We start from the raw sequence: 19,815 nt of genomic DNA on the forward strand, positions 1-19,815 counted from the left end.
GTAACGTTACAAGTCTTAATATCGCAATCTGACAAGAAATGCTGTTTTAAGGTTGTCTAGAAATTACTAAAAGCCTTTGGGGTCTCATTTTGAAGTAACTGTTTGAATTGTTTTGTCTGAGAAGATCTTTCTCTTTCTCTTTCTCTCTCACACACACACACACACACACACACACACACACTCTCTCTCACACACACACACACACACACACACATACTGGTTTCCATGCTGAATGGGGACCAACTTTATGATCATCACTTGTGGGGACCACCCTTTCTAAAGGTTCTAGAGGTACGAAAAAAATTAGGGATACTTACCATAGCTTTGATAACTTATACACGCCTTCAGATATCTGAATTGATGAAGTAATGATTTGACCATGCGTTATGGGGACTTTTGAAAAATCGAGTTGACATGTCTTATAGGGACCAACTTTGCATAATATTTGCATAATTCACACAACCTCCCATTAGATTTGTGGGGACCTAATTTGCATAATTCACACAACCTCCTATTTGATTTGTGGGGACTTAATTTGCATAATTCACACAACTTCCCCTTTTGATTTGTGGGGACCTAGATAGAACAAGAAATATATTACTAATGACAAATAATAGGCATTTATACGAAGTAATTCCTCAGATTGCATTTGTCCATTTGCCCTTAAAAAAATGGGTTCAATCTACAACCAAGCTTCACTCTTGCATAGAACACCTATGGCCAGTTTCACAGACCAGCCTTAAGATAGTCTCAGACTAAAGTGTGTGTTTAAGCCGTTTTAACTGAAAGCACATCTTAAATTAAGTCCTTTGTGTCCAAGTGCCATTGTTTTGTCTCAAGATGCACACCAGTAATGCTTATTTCTAAGACACGTTTATAAAAGCTACTTAAATGTCCTAACTGAACTAAAGGCCTAATCCTGGTTTAATCTAAATCCTGTCTGTGAAACCAGGCCCTAGTGTTGTGCTTGTAATCATCTCCTCAACATGCAGAATATTTGTTTGGATCGATTGATTGTTCTTACAATTGATTGGAATATTAGTGTGATTGAAGTGGATTATATGTGAATGGAGAACTTTTTCACTGCAACAAAGGACTGCATGCAAGTAATGAATTATTGTCTGGATATTTTCCAACCCATTTCATACCCACAGGTCAAACATTTAAACCTTTCCACTTCAAACTATTCTTTCTATAATTGTAATTTTTTCGGCCAACCTCCCAGCATCAGCTGCTACTCATTCACCTGATACTTATAAAAAATAAAACAAAATCTACTACTAATTGAGCTTCAACACATTTATTCACTACTAATAAATGTAAAACTTTACGGTCTTCAAATCGCGGTTCTTCAGTGCTTCTGGTTCAGCTTTTAAACATTTGTCACAGTCGCTCTTTGCTTGTACAATGAACGATGTGATGAATGTGATGAATCGCTTCATGTGCCTTTCCACCGCCTGCACCTCTGTCTGCTGCCAGGGTGTCTTCTGGGTACTTTTACCTAAAAGTGGACAGAAAAAACAATTGAAATGATAAAGTGTGTGCTGGAATTCCAATCCGAAGTTCTGAATCCTATTATCAGTATTTATTAGGTCTGGTTATTACAGTTTTTCTCAGTCGCTTTGGTGCATTTCTCACATCACTATTTACATTTGCACAACAGTTAAAGCAGTTCTCAGAACAATTAGTACAAACTGCAAAACCTAGTTGATAACCTGCAAAAGCGTATCACTTGCTCAAAATGGATAGCTCATTCCTCAAAAGCAAGTATTCATGTCAATGAAAGTGTCAGTGTCATCAAGATGAAAAGTCCTGACACCATTGTTTATGAACAAGATAGTCAAATGGCTTGGTTATGTTTTCATTATGACAGTTTATTCTGTAAATGTTTTCCATTGCAAAAAAGTCAGATCTTGGTAACACTACCTGTACATGCTCAAGATAGCACTATATACTATTTGAACAGCCATTTGAAAAATACAGTAAAGTTACACATTACTGTATTTAGTGAGGTAACAGAGTACAAGACACTGAATATGTATGTTTCACATTTTTACTGCATATGCTCTTTGCAATTCTAATTTGTTCACAGCATTGTGCAAATGAAATAAATACAGCTATGCATAGAGCTATGCACAACTGTAAACAATATTGCAGTACATATTGGAACTGAACATACAACATACAGTACATAGTACTGTAATCATTCATGCACATCCAGATGTTCCTCATCAGTGAAAGCTGAGATTCACCTGAGAGAAATTATTCAATTTAGGAGGCATTTTCAGAAAAATAATAATAATAATAATAATAATAATAATTTAAAAAAAAAGTGTAAAATTTGCTTGACAGATTTTGATAACTAGTTCAACATTTTTGTATGTAATGACTCAAGCAATGAAATGAGGACTATTAGTTTTATATGGAATGACTATTCAGCATTCACAAGTATAGTTAATTTTGACTGACATGACATAAGCAAATGATAATGTTATATAACAGCAGAGAGTTGTATGAAAGCAATAGATGCATGTCCAAAAGCATTTGCAGTTTGTTGGAAGGAATGAGAAACTGCTACTATGATGTGCACAAATGACTAAATGTTGTGGAGGTTGAACTAACTGTTGTGCAAATGTAAATAGTGATGTGAGAAATGCACCAAAACGACTATTATTATTATTATTATTTATTAGGTCTTTTATTATTATTATTATTTATTAGGTCTTTTATTAGTCGGTTAGTCGCAGGACATACAGGCGCCGGCGCGATCATTTAACTTTCAATACTCTTATCTGTATGAATAAAAGGACAGAGTAATGCAAACTGTAAAGGTTCAACTCTTATTTCTGTAAACTCACAATAACTACAAAATGTTGTGCTTTGTAAAATAATGAAAACAATCAGGATGTGCTTTCTGCTGTCTCAGTGAACTTGAGCATCACAGAAATGAGCCGAAACTCAGCGTATACTCGCCTCACACCAGGGTGGGAATTATACCGCGGCCACGGCCGCCGTTGCCCTACACTTTGGCCTTCATGCCCCGTGAAAAAAAAATCATCGTACGGCCACAGTGGCCTGTGTGCCCTGGCCCTGTCCAAGTTCCATGTATAAAGCAGAGCATGTGAGCGGAGTGGAGCGGGAGCGAGCGGGGAGCGCGAGCGGGCGGATCTTGGACAGAGCGCAGAGCGGCAATTTCAAAAGGACAGAGCGTCGCCCTATTTCCCGCTCCAGTTTCGCTCCGCTCACACCACGAGTCTGAAGCATGCTTAGTCAAGCCTGACCCTGAATCCATCTGTCTTGCACAGTCATCAACAGTAGACTATTTTCAGTCAAAACTCAGCTCAATAATGGAGTTCAAAAACTCCAAACCATTATGTAGCCTACTATTAATAAGTCGCTCCGGAGTATAAATCGCAACAGTCAAAAAATGCGCCATGAAGAAGAAAAAACACATACAGTATAGGCCTAGCCTAAGTCGCACTGGACTATAAGTCGCATTTATTTAGAAATTTATTTCACAAAAAAAAAAAAAACACAATGTTACAGACAAGTATAGCCTACTTGCCTCACAGACCTGAGACATATATATAAAGCTTGAAATGTCTACTTTTAAACAGAACAATTCAAAACGAAAGAAAACAGACTTCTCTCTTATGTAATCCGTATGAAATGTGCAATTCTCTCTGGCGCGTTCACTACTGCGAAGATCGCGAGTCAGCATCTTTCCAGCCGACACAGACATAAAAAAAATAAAAAACTGGTTTATTAGTAAACAATTAAAATGTCTCCTGCTATATTTTACATATTCATAATCATTAATTTTGCCGGTTCGTTGTGACAGCTTTTAGGTGCTTTATTGGCAGCAGCGCCACCCTTACATCGCATCAGCACCGAAAACATAGAGATTCTTTTCTTTTGGGGGCATTTTGTTTGTGTTCAGACTTTCTCAGTTGTTTTTAGGCGCGATGTTAGAGGATGCTGCTAATAAAGTTGCTAGTAGGCCCACACATTGGATTCACGTTTATTATTATAGGCTAAAAAAAATACCCCAGGTTTTATGCCGTTCGTATCATTTTATTTTGTTGTATTTATCCGCCACACCTTTAAGGCCGGTCCGTGAAAATATTGTCTGATATTAAACCGATCTGTGGCGCAAAAAAGCTTGGGGACCGCTACAAGTGATATACATGTAGATTTTTTTCCTTTTTTGGAGCGAGCGGGGGGCGATTTGAGTGGAGCGCGAAGCAAACTGCGTTGAGCGCTGAGCAATAATGATTGTGAGGGTGTATACCTTCTGGATGGAATGGTTCTCTCTCTCACACTCACATGATATAGAGGACTGAATGAATATTTTGAATGCTTTTATTGGCATTTGTGTTGTTTCTGAATGCTTTTATTGGCATTTATGTTGTTTCTATTGTTGTGTGAGGGTGTATACCTTCTGGATGTAATGGCGCTCTCTCTCTCTCTCTCATTAAAAAATGTTTTTTTTTATTAAAAAAGTCATAATCCATGTCTTATTCCAAATTAGGATGTTATGGTATCAATCTGAATGGGAAAACCATCGAATTGTACTCAATGGCCTTTGTGCCCTGTCATATGGCCTTGGTGCCCCTAAAAAAAAAAGAAAAGGTGGAGGCCAAATGGCCTTGCCCCTAAAATTACATAATTCCCACCCTGCCTCACACACACACACACGTGAGAAATATATCTATAGAAAGCTTGAAATGTCTGCTTTTAAACGAATCAATTCAAGTGGAAAATAAATACTCAGATTATGTAATCCGTATGAAATGCGAGTCACTGCGGAGATGACGAGTCTGTATCATCGACTTAATCTCTGCAGCCGAGAATATCAATAAATTATTACAATGTTTGTTTAGACAGTCTCCTTCTGACACAAGACACACTCAATCATTATTTTTGCCGGTGCGCTGCGGAACTTTAAGTGTGCGCTTGATCGCTAATTAGGCTATGTATTATATAGGCAATTAAAGGCTCATTATTATGAGTTATGGCTTATTAATATAAAAATGCGATTAGTTGACTAATAGCTTAATGAACGACTACTAGTCGACTAGAAAAAAAAAAAACTTTAGTCGAGGGCAGCCCTAGTATTTATGTCAGCATCTATATTGCAAGAGAAATTAATTTGCACTCTACCTATAAATAGAATTACACTGTCAATCAAACAGTGATTTTTACATTCAGTCACTTGGCCTGAAATGATCATTGGAGAAAAGGAAAATATATTAGGATCAATGTCTTGGCTGCAAGTTATTTTTATGCATCCATCCACTCAAACTGCTCCAGGGGTTAGGCTAGTTATTACTGATTCGGTGTTTTCATTTTTAGAACAGCTACAGTTCCTACTAGTGCCACAAAACACCTAGTAGATTCTAGCATCAACCAAGTAACCCTCTAAACAACTACAGATGGGTTCCTGAGCAACATGACTGTCAATCTCCCTCGGACTGGGGCTCCATGCAAGATCTCACCTCGTGGGGTCTCAATGATCCTAAGAAAGGTGAGAAATCAGCCCAGAACTACACGGGAGGAGCTGGTCAATGACCTAAAAAGAGCTGTGACCACCGTTTCCAAGGTTACTGTTGGTAATACACTAAGACGTCATGGTTTGAAATCATGCATGGCACGGAAGGTTCCCCTGCTTAAACCAGCACATGTCAAGGCCCGTCTTAAGTTTGCCAATGACCATTTGGATGATCCAGAGGAGTCATGGGAGAAAGTCATGTGATCAGATGAGACCAAAATAGAACTTTTTGGTCATAATTCCACTAAACGTGTTTGGAGGAAGAAGAATGATGAGTACCATCCCAAGAACACCATCCCTACTGTGAAGCATGGGGGTGGTAGCATCATGCTTTGGGGGTGTTTTTCTGCACATGGGACAGGGCGACTGCACTGTATTAAGGAGAGGATGACTGGGGCCATGTATTGCGAGATTTTGGGGAACAACCTCCTTCCCTCAGTTATGTAGTCAAATGATATGTAGATGAGGATCTGCATAGTAAAACTAGGCGTCGTAAGCTCCACATATGGTTATTTCGGGTGGAGATGCATGTACGCACAATCTTCCGCTGACTGGGATTTATAAAGTGAATTCTGCGCAGGTTCTGGCGTACGCACGGTTTTATAAGTCTGAATATTTTTTTGCGTACGCCATTTTTGGCTTTCGGGCGCACGTACACTTTTAGTAAGGTTCCTACGCACAGTTTTATAAATGAGGCCCCTGGTCTGAGATCTGGGTGTTAAAGTGCTCCTAAAGGGTCTAATTTAGTCTAAGAAATGTGTAAAGAGTTCACCTTTGGAAGAAGGCCTCACAGCACTGGCTCCTGTAGGCATCTCTTCATCTGATGGTGGTCTGGGTCTCTTGGGTGGTGGCGGCATGTCATTCCTCTTGGTAGGAGGAAGTGCCACCTCTGCTGATGGTTCTATGGAAAATAATCAAAGTTCAACATTTTCAGAAAGATACAATTTAAATGTACTATAGAATGCTGACAATACACTGTTATTTGTCACACTTATGCACTAATTATTTAAAATCATTAAAGTACAATAAACCCTAAACCTGTGCAATTGTTCATTATTGCAAGTATAATTGAACTACATCTTTCCAGCAGACATTTAATCAAATATAAGTGCAAGTAAATTGAGTATAACCATTTTATTTCATGTCTTAATCATCTGACATGATTCGTTTTGTGCCATGACACAACCAACACGAGAAGAGAGCAGATCAGCTAGTGTTTTATGAAAAATGAAAAATGTACAAGTTTCTCCTATGAAATATATTTTTTATGGTAGTAAACTCACAAAAAAATATTCACTCCAGAATGAATGTTTAGTGTAATTTAGTTGAAGAATAGCTTGGAGGCATTTGATTCATTACACAATGAGCCGTTTCGTCAAAAAAAACAACATTTGTTCAGCATACTGAAGCATCTTCTTTAATGTTGGCTATGATGTTAGAACAATATTTTTGTCTGTCAGGTCTTCACAAGTTACGTGACTGAAAATTATGAATAACTGCAAAATGTAGTAGTGTATTTTGACAGTAATACAAACCGTCAACAGTAGATGAACAGTGTCCCTCTTGTATGCTCCCGTCTTCCTCATCACAGTCAATAACGTTTCTGTGGAAGTTCAAAGTACAGCTTAACAATGGTATATAATGGATCATAAACACCTGGTATACGAATAGATGGTAGGGGTGTAACGGTTCACAAAATTTACGTTTCAGTTCAATACGATACACTTGTGTCACGGTTCGGTACGTTTTTGATACAGCAAAAAGAAAAAAAATGCCAGAGTAATTTCCTTGATTTAATTTTTTTATTCTTTTTTTTATTAAAACTAACATCATAAAGTATGATTTTTTTTTACTTTGAGCAATTCTGGAGCTATAATTGACTCTTCTTAGGAGCATATAAAACAAAACGCTCCTTGGAAAAAGTGAAATGTAATATTGTAGTAGTTATAAACAAAGGTTTATTTTAGTTCAGATTAACATTTGAGGGCAGCAATTGTATTTACAATGTCAAGTCAAGTCATCTTCATTTATATAGCGCTTTTAACAATGTAGATTGTCTCAAAGCAGCTTTACAGAGATAAGCTTATAATTTAAGGTAACAGAGATTGTTTCGGCTTTACAGCAGAGTTAAGTTATTTCCATCTAAAGTTAGTTTTGATTGATTTGCTTCCGTCGCAACGATCAAGCAATGTAGCCGCTAAGACGACACCATTCCCTCTACACAGACTTTAAACGCGAACCTGTGAGAAACGCTGATGGCGTTCACATGCGCATTTAGAATGGGTTCTATAGTTATGTGCGTTTGAATATACGCAGGTTAGGAATTCCCTACAAGCCAAGCCTAAACAAAGTACTTGTCTTTCCTTATAAATTTTGATAAAGAATTTTATTTTATTTTGTTGCTTTGGGGTAGGAACGCGAAACGAACAACGCCTTTCCCGACAACGCCTTATCTGTAGAGTGGTAGTGGGATCCTCCATAGGGAGAGACTAGTTGGCACTTCAGCACTGCGTTGTCATCGGTCCAGGCGAAAGTCATTCGTCAGATCTGGATACGGCCTGGATCCGGCAGGCTGCAGGAAAACCTCGGGATAAACACAGACACTAAAATTAGCGTAGATGCCATTCTTCTCATGATGTAATGAGTACATCAGGATTTTTGGGAAGTGTTCCCGAAAGCTAGGTCAAAGAGATGTGTCTTTAGTCTAGCTTTGAACTGACAGAGTGTGTCTGCTTCCCGGACAATGGTAGGAAGACTGTTCCAGAGTTTTGGTGCTAAATAGGAAAAGGATCTACCGCCAGCAGTCGATTTTGATATTCTAGGTATTAGTAACTGGCCGGAATTTTGAGATCGCAATAGACGTGACGGACTATAATGCGTTAAGAGCTCGCTCAAGTACTGCGGAGCTAAACCATTTAGTGCTTTGTAAGTGATCAGCAATATTTTAAAATTTATGCGATGTTTAATAGGGAGCCAATGCAGTTTTGACAGAACCGGGCTAATATGGTCATACTTCCTGGTTCTAGTAAGAACTCGAGCTGCTGCGTTTTGGACCAGCTGTAGTTTGTTTATTAAGCGTGCAGGACAACCACCCAGTAGAGCATTACAATAATCTAGCCTTGAGGTCATGAACGCATGAACTAATTGTTCCGCATTTGTCAATGAGAGCATATGGTGTAATTTAGATATATTTTTAAATGGAAAAATGCAGTTTTACAGATACTAGACACGTGACTTTCAAATGAAAGATTGGTATCAAAGAGCACACCCAGGTTCCTAACCGACGACGAAGACTTAACAGAGCAGCCATCAAGTGTTAGACAGTATTCTAGGTTATTACGTGAGGAAGTTTTTTGTCCAATAATTAGAAACTCTGTTTTTTCAGAATTTAGAAGTAGGAAATTACGAGTCATCCAATTTTTTTATATCCGCTATGCATTCCGTTCATTTTGTGAATTGATAAGTTTCGTTAGGTTTTGAAGAAATATAGAGCTGAGTATCATCGGCATAACAGTGAAAGCTAATGCCATGTTTCCTAATGATTTCTCCTAATGGTAGCATGTACAGAGTGAACAGCAGCGGTCCTAGTACTGAGCCTTGTGGTACGCCATACTGAACTTGTGATCGATGAGACATCTCATCATTTACTGCTACAAACTGATAACGGTCAGATAAGTATGATTTAAACCATGCTAGTGCATTTCCACTAATGCCAACATAATGTTCTAATCTATTTAAAAGAACGTTGTGGTCAATGGTGTCAAATGCAGCACTAAGATCGAGTAACACTAATAGAGAGATACAACCACGATCGGATGATAAGAGCAAATCATTTGTGACTCTAACGAGAGCTGTCTCGGTACTATGGTACGGTCTAAATCCTGAATAGAAATCCTCGCAGAGATCATTTCTTTCAAGAAAGGAACACAGTTGTGAGGATACTGCCTTTTCTAATATCTTTGACAGAAAAGGTAGATTCGAGATCGGCCTATAATTGACTAATTCTGTAGGATCAAGTTGCGTTTTTTTAACAAGCGGTTTAATCATAGCCAGCTTAAAGGTTTTTGGTACGTATCCTAGAGACAAAGACGAATTAATGATATTAAGAAGAGGATCTATGACCTCTGGAAGTATTTCTTTCAGTAGCTTAGTTGGTATAGGGTCTAACATACATGTTGTAGATTTAGATGATTTAATGAGTTTAGTAAATTCTTCCTCTCCTATATCAACGAATTAATCCAATTTTTCCTCAGGGAGACTACAATGCACTGCCTGATGCGATACTGTAGTAGACGGTTGCATAGTTATAATTTTGTCCCTGATATTATCAATCTTATAAGTGAAGTTCATAAAATCATTACTGCTGTGTTGCTTGGAAACTTCGGTGCTTGAAGCTTTATTTTTCGTTAGTTTAGCCACCGTTTCAAATAAATACCTAGGATTATGTTTATTTTCTTCTAATAGGGTTGAAAAATAAGCAGATCTAGCAGCTTTTAAAGCCTCTCTGTAAGTAATTGAGCTCTCCTTCCATGAAATGCGAAATACCTCTAGTTTTGTTTTCTTCCAGTTGCGCTCCATTTTTCTGGCTGCTCTCTTAAGGGCCTGAGTGTGCTCGTTGTACCACGGCGTTGGACTATTTTCTTTAATCTTCTTTAAGCGCAACGGAGCAACTGTGTCTAAAGTGCTGGAAAAGAGAGAGTTAAACATTTCTGTTGTAATATCGAGTTTATTTTAATGTCAAAATAAAACCAACGTAATGTTACTTGAAGGCATTATAGCCTACTATTCCTGCCAAACTTCCATGGTTGCAGTTAGTGTTACTACAGTAAATCCATGGTAAATCCATCTGTGGACACCGGATAGTTCATTTATGGCACAATGTTTCTCCTGGTTTCCACGTCAGAGCTGTTTGAACCGTTAATAACGGAGAAATGTGAATGTTTCTCACAAGATCTCTCAGCGATGTTATTACTTCTGTGGCGAATTCAAATGATTTCTTTACTGGATCTCTTATTAGCGCTGTGTAGTAACAGTGTCGTATGATCATGATCAGCTTGCGCTGCACTGGTCCAAACTGATAAACGGTCCGTCAACCACACAATAACGAGCAGTTTCGTTCCGCTTGCATTACGTTTGCCATTTGACGTTGGACAATGTTGTGGTCGCGCCGGCGTCTCTTACATAACGAGAGCGCTTGCCACACGCGACCCGCCTACATTTGAAATAACGAAATTTTGGTCGGCAGGAAAAATGGTCCAACGAACCGTTCGGTTTGAAAATGCGTACCGAACACAGAACCGAAAGCATCGTACCAAACAGTTCAATACGAATACGTGTATCGTTACACCCCTAATAGATGGTAAACAGAAAATCAAACAGAAAATCAAACAAAAGTCAAATAAAATACCACACCATCAGGATCTATCCCAATTTCATCCAAGTTCTTGCCATGGAACTCAGCTAATCTTCCTTGCTCAAGAGCCATTAGAACTTTGCTGATCTTGGCAAGTTGCAGGGTCTTCTCAGGGAGTCGATAGAACTCATGATGGATTCTTATGTCGTGTCCAAGAAAGTTTGCCAGCTGGTCCATCTCGGTGTCAGTCATATTCAGCACTGTTGAAAGGGTTGCGGCATGCTTTCGCAGTCTTGTAGATGTCAGTGACTTGGGACACTTTGCGTCACACACCTTTGCAAAGCCACGGAGGCAGTCTGACCCTCGAAAATATGTCATGGCTTCTGGTCTTGCAAACATATAGGAATTGTCTTTCAGAACCCCACAAGCCTCTCTCTGCTTAACAAGGAGTTCTAAGGCACATAGCATTTTTGAAGTCAGAAGAATTGGAACTGGTCGACCACGCTTCCCCCTTGCGATAACCCTTGTGAAGTGTCTGCAGAGATTGTTTTCCACTTCAGAGAGTGCCCAGTCCACATCCTCATGTGGATCAGAAGTGTCTCTTGATAGAAATGCAGACAAAGGCATGCTCGAAACCACTCCTTCCCTGCGCCGGTTAAAGAGAATCATCTGGGCTAGACACACCTTTGCCAGAAAAAAAAACAATTATTCCTGTCCAGCAAACCTTGCTCACACACACATCTTGATTAAAACCAGCTTCATGAGGACCTTTCACACACAACGTTATATTTCCTTATGGGGACTAGTTTCATCATATTCAACACACAAGTTTGAACTCAAACACTGACTGAAAGTGTGTTGTGGGGACGTCGTGAGTGTCCATTTTAAAGCAACAATTAACCTAGAAAATAAATCCCTGTGAAGGATAAAACTGGCCCTAAATACTCCACTAGCACTAAACTACAGGACACATGTCGTTACATGGTTTAATGTACTAATTTACACCAGATACGCATCAAAATATGCCTAAAAATCACTAAACCATGACAAAGAGAGACAGTATACCTAAATCTTTAGTGATGAATGTGAACGTACCTGTTGAGGAGAGTTGATCTGAGCAGATTCATCATCCATCTGAGTCTCTGACTGGAGAGAAGGATCAGAAGCACTTGCTGCGCTGGTTTTAATGGCAACGCTGGTTATCTGTAAGAGACAACATTCATAATGACAAGATATTAGAACATGGAAACACAAGAGAGAAATCTGAAGCAGATACCACATGATTTCAGAGAAATAGACAAATCAACTTCATCTAAAACATTTATTCCTGTCCAGTCAACCCCTGTCTGCGCTCACACACATCTGGATAAAACCCGGCTTCATGGGGACCTTTCACACACCTTCATGGGGACCTTTCACACACAATGTTATAGTTCCTTATGGGGACTAGTTTCATCAAATTCAACACATGAGTTTGAACTCAAACACTGACTGAAAGTGTGTTGTGGGGACGTCGTGAGTGTCCATTTTAAAGCAACAATTAACCTAGAAAATAATTCCCTGTGAAGGATAAAACTGGCCATAAATACTCCACTAGCACTAAACTACAGGACACATGTCGTTACACGGTTTAATGTACTAATTTACACCAGATACGCATCAAAATATGCCTAAAAATCACTAAACCATGACAAAGAGAGACAGTAGACCTAAATCTTTAGTGATGAATGTGAACGTACCTGTTGAGGAGAGTTGATCTGAGCAGATTCATCATCCATCTGAGTCTCTGACTGGAGAGAAGGATCAGAAGCACTCGCTGCGCTGGTTTTAATGGCAACGCTGGTTATCTGTAAGAGACAACATTCATAATGACAAGATATTAGAACATGGAAACACAAGAGAAAAATTTGAAGCAGATACCACATGATTTTATAAAAAGAGACAAATCAACTTCATCTAAAACATTTATTCCTGTCCAGTCAACCCCTGTCTGCGCTCACACACATCTGGATAAAACCCGGCTTCATGGGGACCTTTCACACACCTTCATGGGGACCTTTCACACACAATGTCATAGTTCCTTATGGGGACTAGTTTCATCAAATTCAACACATGAGTTTGAACTCAAACACTGACTGAAAGTGTGTTGTGGGGACGTCGTGAGTGTCCATTTTAAAGCAACAATTAACCTAGAAAATAATTCCCTGTGAAGGATAAAACTGGCCCTAAATACTCCACTAGCACTAAACTACAGGACACATGTCGTTACACGGTTTAATGTACTAATTTACACCAGATACGCATCAAAATATGCCTAAAAATCACTAAACCATGACAAAGAGAGACAGTAGACCTAAATCTTTAGTGATGAATGTGAACGTACCTGTTGAGGAGAGTTGATCTGAGCAGATTCATCATCCATCTGAGTCTCTGACTGGAGAGAAGGATCAGAAGCACTCGCTGCGCTGGTTTTAATGGCAACGCTGGTTATCTGTAAGAGACAACATTCATAATGACAAGATATTAGAACATGGAAACACAAGAGAGAAATCTGAAGCAGATACCACATGATTTCAGAGAAATAGACAAATCAACTTCATCTAAAACATTTATTCCTGTCTAGTCAACCCCTGTCTGCGCTCACACACATCTGGATAAAACCCGGCTTCATGGGGACCTTTCACACACCTTCATGGGGACCTTTCACACACAATGTTATAGTTCCTTATGGGGACTAGTTTCATCAAATTCAACACATGAGTTTGAACTCAAACACTGACTGAAAGTGTGTTGTGGGGACGTCGTGAGTGTCCATTTTAAAGCAACAATTAACCTAGAAAATAAATCCTTATGAAGGATAAAACTGGCCCTAAATACTCCACTAGCACTAAACTACAGGACACATGTCGTTACACGGTTTAATGTACTAATTTACACCAGATACGCATCAAAATATGCCTAAAAATCACTAAACCATGACAAAGAGAGACAGTAGACCTAAATCTTTAGTGATGAATGTGAACGTACCTGTTGAGGAGAGTTGATCTGAGCAGATTCATCATCCATCTGAGTCTCTGACTGGAGAGAAGGATCAGAAGCACTCGCTGCGCTGGTTTTAATGGCAACGCTGGTTATCTGTAAGAGACAACATTCATAATGACAAGATATTAGAACATGGAAACACAAGAGAGAAATTTGAAGCAGATACCACATGATTTTATAGAAAGAGACAAATCAACTTCATCTAAAACATTTATTCCTGTCCAGTCAACCCCTGTCTGCGCTCACACACATCTGGATAAAACCCGGCTTCATGGGGACCTGTCACACACCTTCATGGGGACCTTTCACACACAACGTTATAGTTCCTTATGGGGACTAGTTTCACCAAATTCAACACATGAGTTTGAACTCAAACACTGACTGAAAGTGTGTTGTGGGGACTTCGTGAGTGTCCATTTTAAAGCAACAATTAACCTAGAAAATAATTCCCTGTGAAGGATAAAACTGGCCCTAAATACTCCACTAGCACTAAACTACAGGACACATGTCGTTACACGGTTTAATGTACTAATTTACACCAGATACGCATCAAAATATGCCTAAAAATCACTAAACCATGACAAAGAGAGACAGTAGACCTAAATCTTTAGTGATGAATGTGAACGTACCTGTTGAGGAGAGTTGATCTGAGCAGATTCATCATCCATCTGAGTCTCTGACTGGAGAGAAGGATCAGAAGCACTCGCTGCACTGGTTTTAATGGCAACGCTGGTTATCTGTAAGAGACAACATTCATAATGACAAGATATTAGAACATGGAAACACAAGAGAGAAATCTGAAGCAGATACCACAGGATTTCAGAGAAATAGACAAATCAACTTCATCTAAAACATTTATTCCTGTCCAGTCAACCCCTGTCTGCGCTCACACACATCTGGATAAAACCCGGCTTCATGGGGACCTTTCACACACCTTCATGGGGACCTTTCACACACCACGTTATAGTTCCTTATGGGGACTAGTTTCATCAAATTCAACACACAAGTTTTAAGTCAAACACTGACTGAAAGTGTGTTGTGGGGACGTCGTGACTGTCCATTTTAAAGCAACAATTAATCCAGAAAAAAATCCCTGTGAAGGATAAAACTGGCCCTAAATACTCCACTAGCACTAACCTACTGGACACATGTCGTTACACGGTTTAATTTACTAATTTACACCAGATACGCATCAAAATATGCTTAAAAATCACTAAACCATGACAAAGAGAGACAGTAGACCTAAATCTTTAGTGATGAATGTAGGGATGCACCGATCCGATACTCAGTATCGGAATCGGCTCCGATACTGCCATTTTTGGCGGATCGGGTATCGGTCAGACAAGGCCGATCCAAATCCGATATTGTGCGTATACTATTCAGTGTTATTGTTAAGCCCCACAAACATTATAAAGCACCATAAGTTTTCGTGCACAATATTTTAAGTGTTCTGAAGCCATTATACAGTATAATGTGAGATATAAATTAATATTTAAGTGTTAAATTCAAGATCACGTAAACGTTTCCCTCAGCTGCGGCTGTCAATCATTCTTCATTCAGCACTCAAACAGCGCGTCGCGTCCGGTTATGACAGAACACACGATGAAACTCTCTCCAAGATGATTCAATGTTACTATTATTATACTTGATCTGTAGATAAAGGTCTATGGTTTCACATAAAACAACTTTATCTTGCTGGACTTTATTGCTGTACCTTAATCATGTTACTTTCCACCGGGTGTCTGTTAGATCACAACAGTAGAGTAAAGTCAGGTACTATTTGTTCTTCACGCGCACAGTAACTGAAATTTAAAAGAAAATGCTGAATAGACTATTGCATAGATAGATACTGTATAATACACTATGCATCATATGTATTTTCTTTGTGCTTTAAACTTTTCAATGCGGACTCGACGCGCTGCGCGCTGTGACTCATGTTGCTTCAAGAGCATCATTCTGCGCTCGGGATGCGCATAAGCGCTGTGGGCCGCACTGTATTGGAGCCTTTCATATCGTAATACAGGGACGCAATGAAAGATTATTAATAGCCGTTCTTGTCCTGTCCTATCTATTATGTTGCTACCTTATTAAACAGCTGTGCTATACATTTAAAAAATGTCTCAATTTTATAGTAGGATATAAAATAATTGCTATTTTTATCTTGTTTTTCATGAATGTATTTTACAACAATACAAAGAGCAATGTGTAAAGTTTTACCAGATTTAGTGTTACACTTATTGTCTCTAATTTGTTCTCCACTAAACATTTTTTTCACAAAATGTTCAGATTTTATACAATTAATTGTGCACTCGTGATTTTTCTAGACTAAATTTTATTGCTGAATTATCCACTAATCTAGTTTATAATAGCATTTATGTCAGATTATGATCATATATTTTTTGTTGGTGTTTTTCTTTTTTTTCAGTTCTTATCAGTTTAACACAGAGTAATAGAAATTCTACTTGATTAAAAAAAAACTGCGCTGGTATCGGTACGGATCGGTATCGGCCGATACTCAGAATTTTTGGTATCGGATCGGTTCTGAAAAAATGGTATCGTTGCATCCCTAGATGAATGTGAACGTACCTGTTGAGGAGAGTTGATCTGAGCAGATTCATCATCCATCGGAGTCTCTGACTGGAGAGAAGGATCAGAAGCACTCGCTGCACTGGTTTTAATGGCAACGCTGGTTATCTGTAAGAGACAACATTCATAATGACAAGATATTAGAACATGGAAACACAAGAGATAAATCTGAAGCAGATACCACATGATTTCAGAATTAAAAAAAAAGAAAAAAAAAATACAAAAACATTTACAATTAAAACATGTCTTCATTTTACATAGTTAATCTTTAGTTTATTTTTGTGATTACATTTCACCCATAAGTTGCAATAAGGCCATTGCATGCCACACATAACTTGCAGAAAGAAAAGTGGCCTAAGACTGTACCACCTCACTCTTTAAATGTATAAATTTTAGGGGTGGGGTAGAAACACTGACCTAAAACGTAACTTAACTTATCATTTATAGACATGATTAGATTCATAGATTTCTAATAGATTCAAATTATAATCTATTCAACCAACAACTTGCTTAACATGTTGCAACAATGATATATTCTGTACACAGTGTGCTTTGCAACATACTTGTGTTCTCCAAGGGTAGTCTTCTCCTCCATAATCATAGGCAATTTCTTCTCCTTCTTTAATGTCATCCAGGGCAAACAGACAAAGGTGAGGCTTTCCATTGACGTCAGTTTTCTTCATCTTACAATTTGGATATTTGTGGTCATCAATAACGATCCGCCGAAACGATCCATCTTCTCTTGAGGCATCAATACTTAAATATGAAAGCATGAGAAAAGGATGAATACAAGTATTACAATATACCACCCCAAATCAGTGTCTTTTTTTACTATAGTTTAGCACAGGGTTTCTCAAACTCAGTCCTGGAGGGCCACTGTCCTGCACAGTTTAGCTCCAAAACTGATCAAACACACCTAGCTGTGAGTTTCTAGTGATCCTGAAGACATTGATTAGTTTGCTCAGGTGTGTTTGATCAGGGTTGGAGCTAAACTGTGCAGGACAGTGGCCCTGCAGGACTGAGTTTGAGAGACCCTGGTTTAGCATAAGGAATATGGTGCAACTTGACTTCTTACCACCATGTTTTCCCTCGCCAAATGAAATCAAACATAAATGCAGCACAGGATGCGTGGTAACATGTTCTTCTTCTCTGCAGCTCTGCATCATTTATCATATCTCCCCTGTACTCAAAATCACCTTTGCAAAAGGCACCCTTTGCGAATAGACCACGTCCTGCAAAATACAGAATTTTTTTTTTTTCACCAAAAATAAAATCTTATAGATAAAGGATGCCAAATACACAAAAAGACATCAATAGTTGGCAGCAGTATGGTTAGGACATGCATATGATGGTAAATATTAAATGATAAATCACACCACCTTACCTTTCACTGGATTGATATACTTCACATCTAATTTGAATGTTTTGTCAGTCTTCGAAACAACATGATGCATGGCATCCTTAAGGGGGCTGATTCGTGGTGGCATTTCAAACTGAGAGAAAAAAAATTGTAATAAATAATAGTGTGAAAATGGGGAGACATGCAGAATTAAACTAGCATGTTCAATAAGTAGATAAGAATGTTATTGTAATGTAACACTGCATTACAATGATATCGTATGTATCAATGTAAGACAAGAAATCAGAACTCAAGGATATCACATTTATTGACTAACTTACTAGCCTTGAGGGCATAAACTCAACATTTTCACTTAGGCTCTAATCTCTCACAAAACCAACATCTATATAATCCCAGGTAGCCTTGACAATTAACTACTTATTTGGCTCTTAACCTAACTACTCTTTTGAACGATCTCGCCATACAAACCCCAGTTTATTTTAAGTTACTGTCATAATTAAAACAAAGTTTATTCATTTAAAGCTACTTACCATTTCAGTGTTTTTATTTTTGCCTAACGTTACTTAATTGCTCTGTTAACGATATCAATACTAAAAGTCAAACACAAGTGTGATATTCCTCCCCCTCACCCTGTCCTGACAAGTAATAAAACATAACATTACCTTTAATTTAAAGTAGAAAATAATCTACTGTCCAGCACGCGAACTAGACAGAAACAGACTTAATAACCCAATTCCTTCATTAGCAATCAATCAGACTAAACACCTGACGACACTTTTCAGTTGAAATGAAGTACTTAACATTACATTGTATGATTTTGTGATCGCTTATTGGAAAAACACAAAAACACGTCAGGCCACACTTAGCCTCAACAATTAGCACTAACTAGCTAGCAGCTAACGTTAGCCCGCTGCCTAATCTAATTAACCTAACTGGTTTCATACATATGTGCTTAACGTACCTTGAGCTTCACTTTTATCCTCTGCAGAAGTTTAGATCCTTAGTTGGCATCTCCAGTAAATAATCTTCTTCTTTGTCTTCCGTGTACAGTATCAATTTAATACTTATATTTTCAAGTTGTTGTTGAATTCCTTCCTTATGAGGACCCGGAAGTGGGCGGTACTCAACCATAATTGGAAAATGTGTGTGTGGAGAAGTGAGTGCATTACCAGCCAAAAATGTTTGGGGGCGCAGCTGAGCACACACTTCACACACTCACACTACCTCATAATCGTGTGTTATGGGCCAATGCTGAAACTCCGCCCAGCACCTTCAGAATAGTTCCTCTATTCAATTCAATGGGTCATCCTTATGGGGACCTGATTTTTGGTCCCCACAACGCAAGAGGTCCCCATTACGTGACTGTGTAAACAGATTCTTGTCCCCACAACGTGATAAATACCAACTCACACACACACACACACACACACATTTGTAAGGCTATAATTTGTCAAATAAAATCATCCAAAATGCAGAACCAACACAAATATAAAGTGGTCACACTGACATCGACAATGTGTACTCACACACACACACACACACACACACACACACACACACACACACACACAGACACACACACACACACACACACACACACACACATTTGTAAGGCTATAATTTGTCAAATAAAATCATCCAAAATGCAGAACCAACACAAATATAAAGTGGTGACACTGACACCGACAATGTGTACTCGCACACTCTCTCTCACACACACACACACACGCACGCACACACACACACACACACAGGAACATTTGTAAGGCTATAATTTGTCAAATAAAATCATCCAAAATGCAGTACCACCACAAAAATAAATTGGTGACACTGACACATTGAAAATGTAAACACACACACACACACACACACACATACACACACACACATACACACACACACACATACACACACAGGAACATT

The 19,815-nt window shown here is 38.6% G+C and overlaps 4 protein-coding genes across 5 annotated transcripts in view; all 4 read right to left on the bottom strand.

Moving 5' to 3' along the window:
* Nucleotides 1–19,815, bottom strand: part of LOC307151281 (N-acylneuraminate cytidylyltransferase B-like) — a gene marked incomplete at its 5' end in the record, with an annotated part of 151,949 nt that overhangs the window by 117,426 nt on the left and 14,708 nt on the right. The window lies entirely within an intron of this gene.
* Nucleotides 1–19,815, bottom strand: part of LOC307150893 (beta-1,4 N-acetylgalactosaminyltransferase 1-like) — a 58,204-nt gene that overhangs the window by 30,302 nt on the left and 8,087 nt on the right. The window lies entirely within an intron of this gene.
* Nucleotides 1,285–15,079, bottom strand: LOC307150886 (uncharacterized protein). Its single transcript, XM_079858479.1, has 9 exons — nucleotides 14,576–15,079; nucleotides 13,932–14,039; nucleotides 13,288–13,395; nucleotides 12,644–12,751; nucleotides 12,000–12,107; nucleotides 10,964–11,588; nucleotides 7,087–7,154; nucleotides 6,324–6,452; nucleotides 1,285–1,501 (listed from the first exon to the last, which is right to left on the bottom strand). The coding sequence occupies exons 1-8, from the start codon at nucleotides 14,612–14,614 to the stop codon at nucleotides 6,339–6,341; spliced, it is 1,278 nt and encodes a 425-aa protein (XP_079714605.1). The 5' UTR covers nucleotides 14,615–15,079; the 3' UTR covers nucleotides 1,285–1,501; nucleotides 6,324–6,338.
* LOC307150890 (N-lysine methyltransferase KMT5A-like) lies at nucleotides 16,254–19,292 on the bottom strand. Of its 2 annotated transcripts, XM_079858506.1 has the most exons (5): nucleotides 18,854–19,292; nucleotides 17,917–18,025; nucleotides 17,608–17,764; nucleotides 17,096–17,288; nucleotides 16,254–16,640 (listed from the first exon to the last, which is right to left on the bottom strand). In XM_079858506.1, the coding sequence occupies exons 2-5, from the start codon at nucleotides 18,017–18,019 to the stop codon at nucleotides 16,413–16,415; spliced, it is 681 nt and encodes a 226-aa protein (XP_079714632.1). In that variant the 5' UTR covers nucleotides 18,020–18,025; nucleotides 18,854–19,292; the 3' UTR covers nucleotides 16,254–16,412. The 2 variants fall into 2 exon arrangements, with proteins under 2 accessions (XP_079714632.1, XP_079714631.1); XM_079858505.1 differs by having other exon boundaries at nucleotides 17,917–19,292.

This window comes from Squalius cephalus, assembly GCF_949319135.1.
Source record: "Squalius cephalus genome assembly, chromosome: 23".
In the NCBI taxonomy this organism is placed as follows: Eukaryota; Metazoa; Chordata; class Actinopteri; order Cypriniformes; family Leuciscidae; genus Squalius; species Squalius cephalus.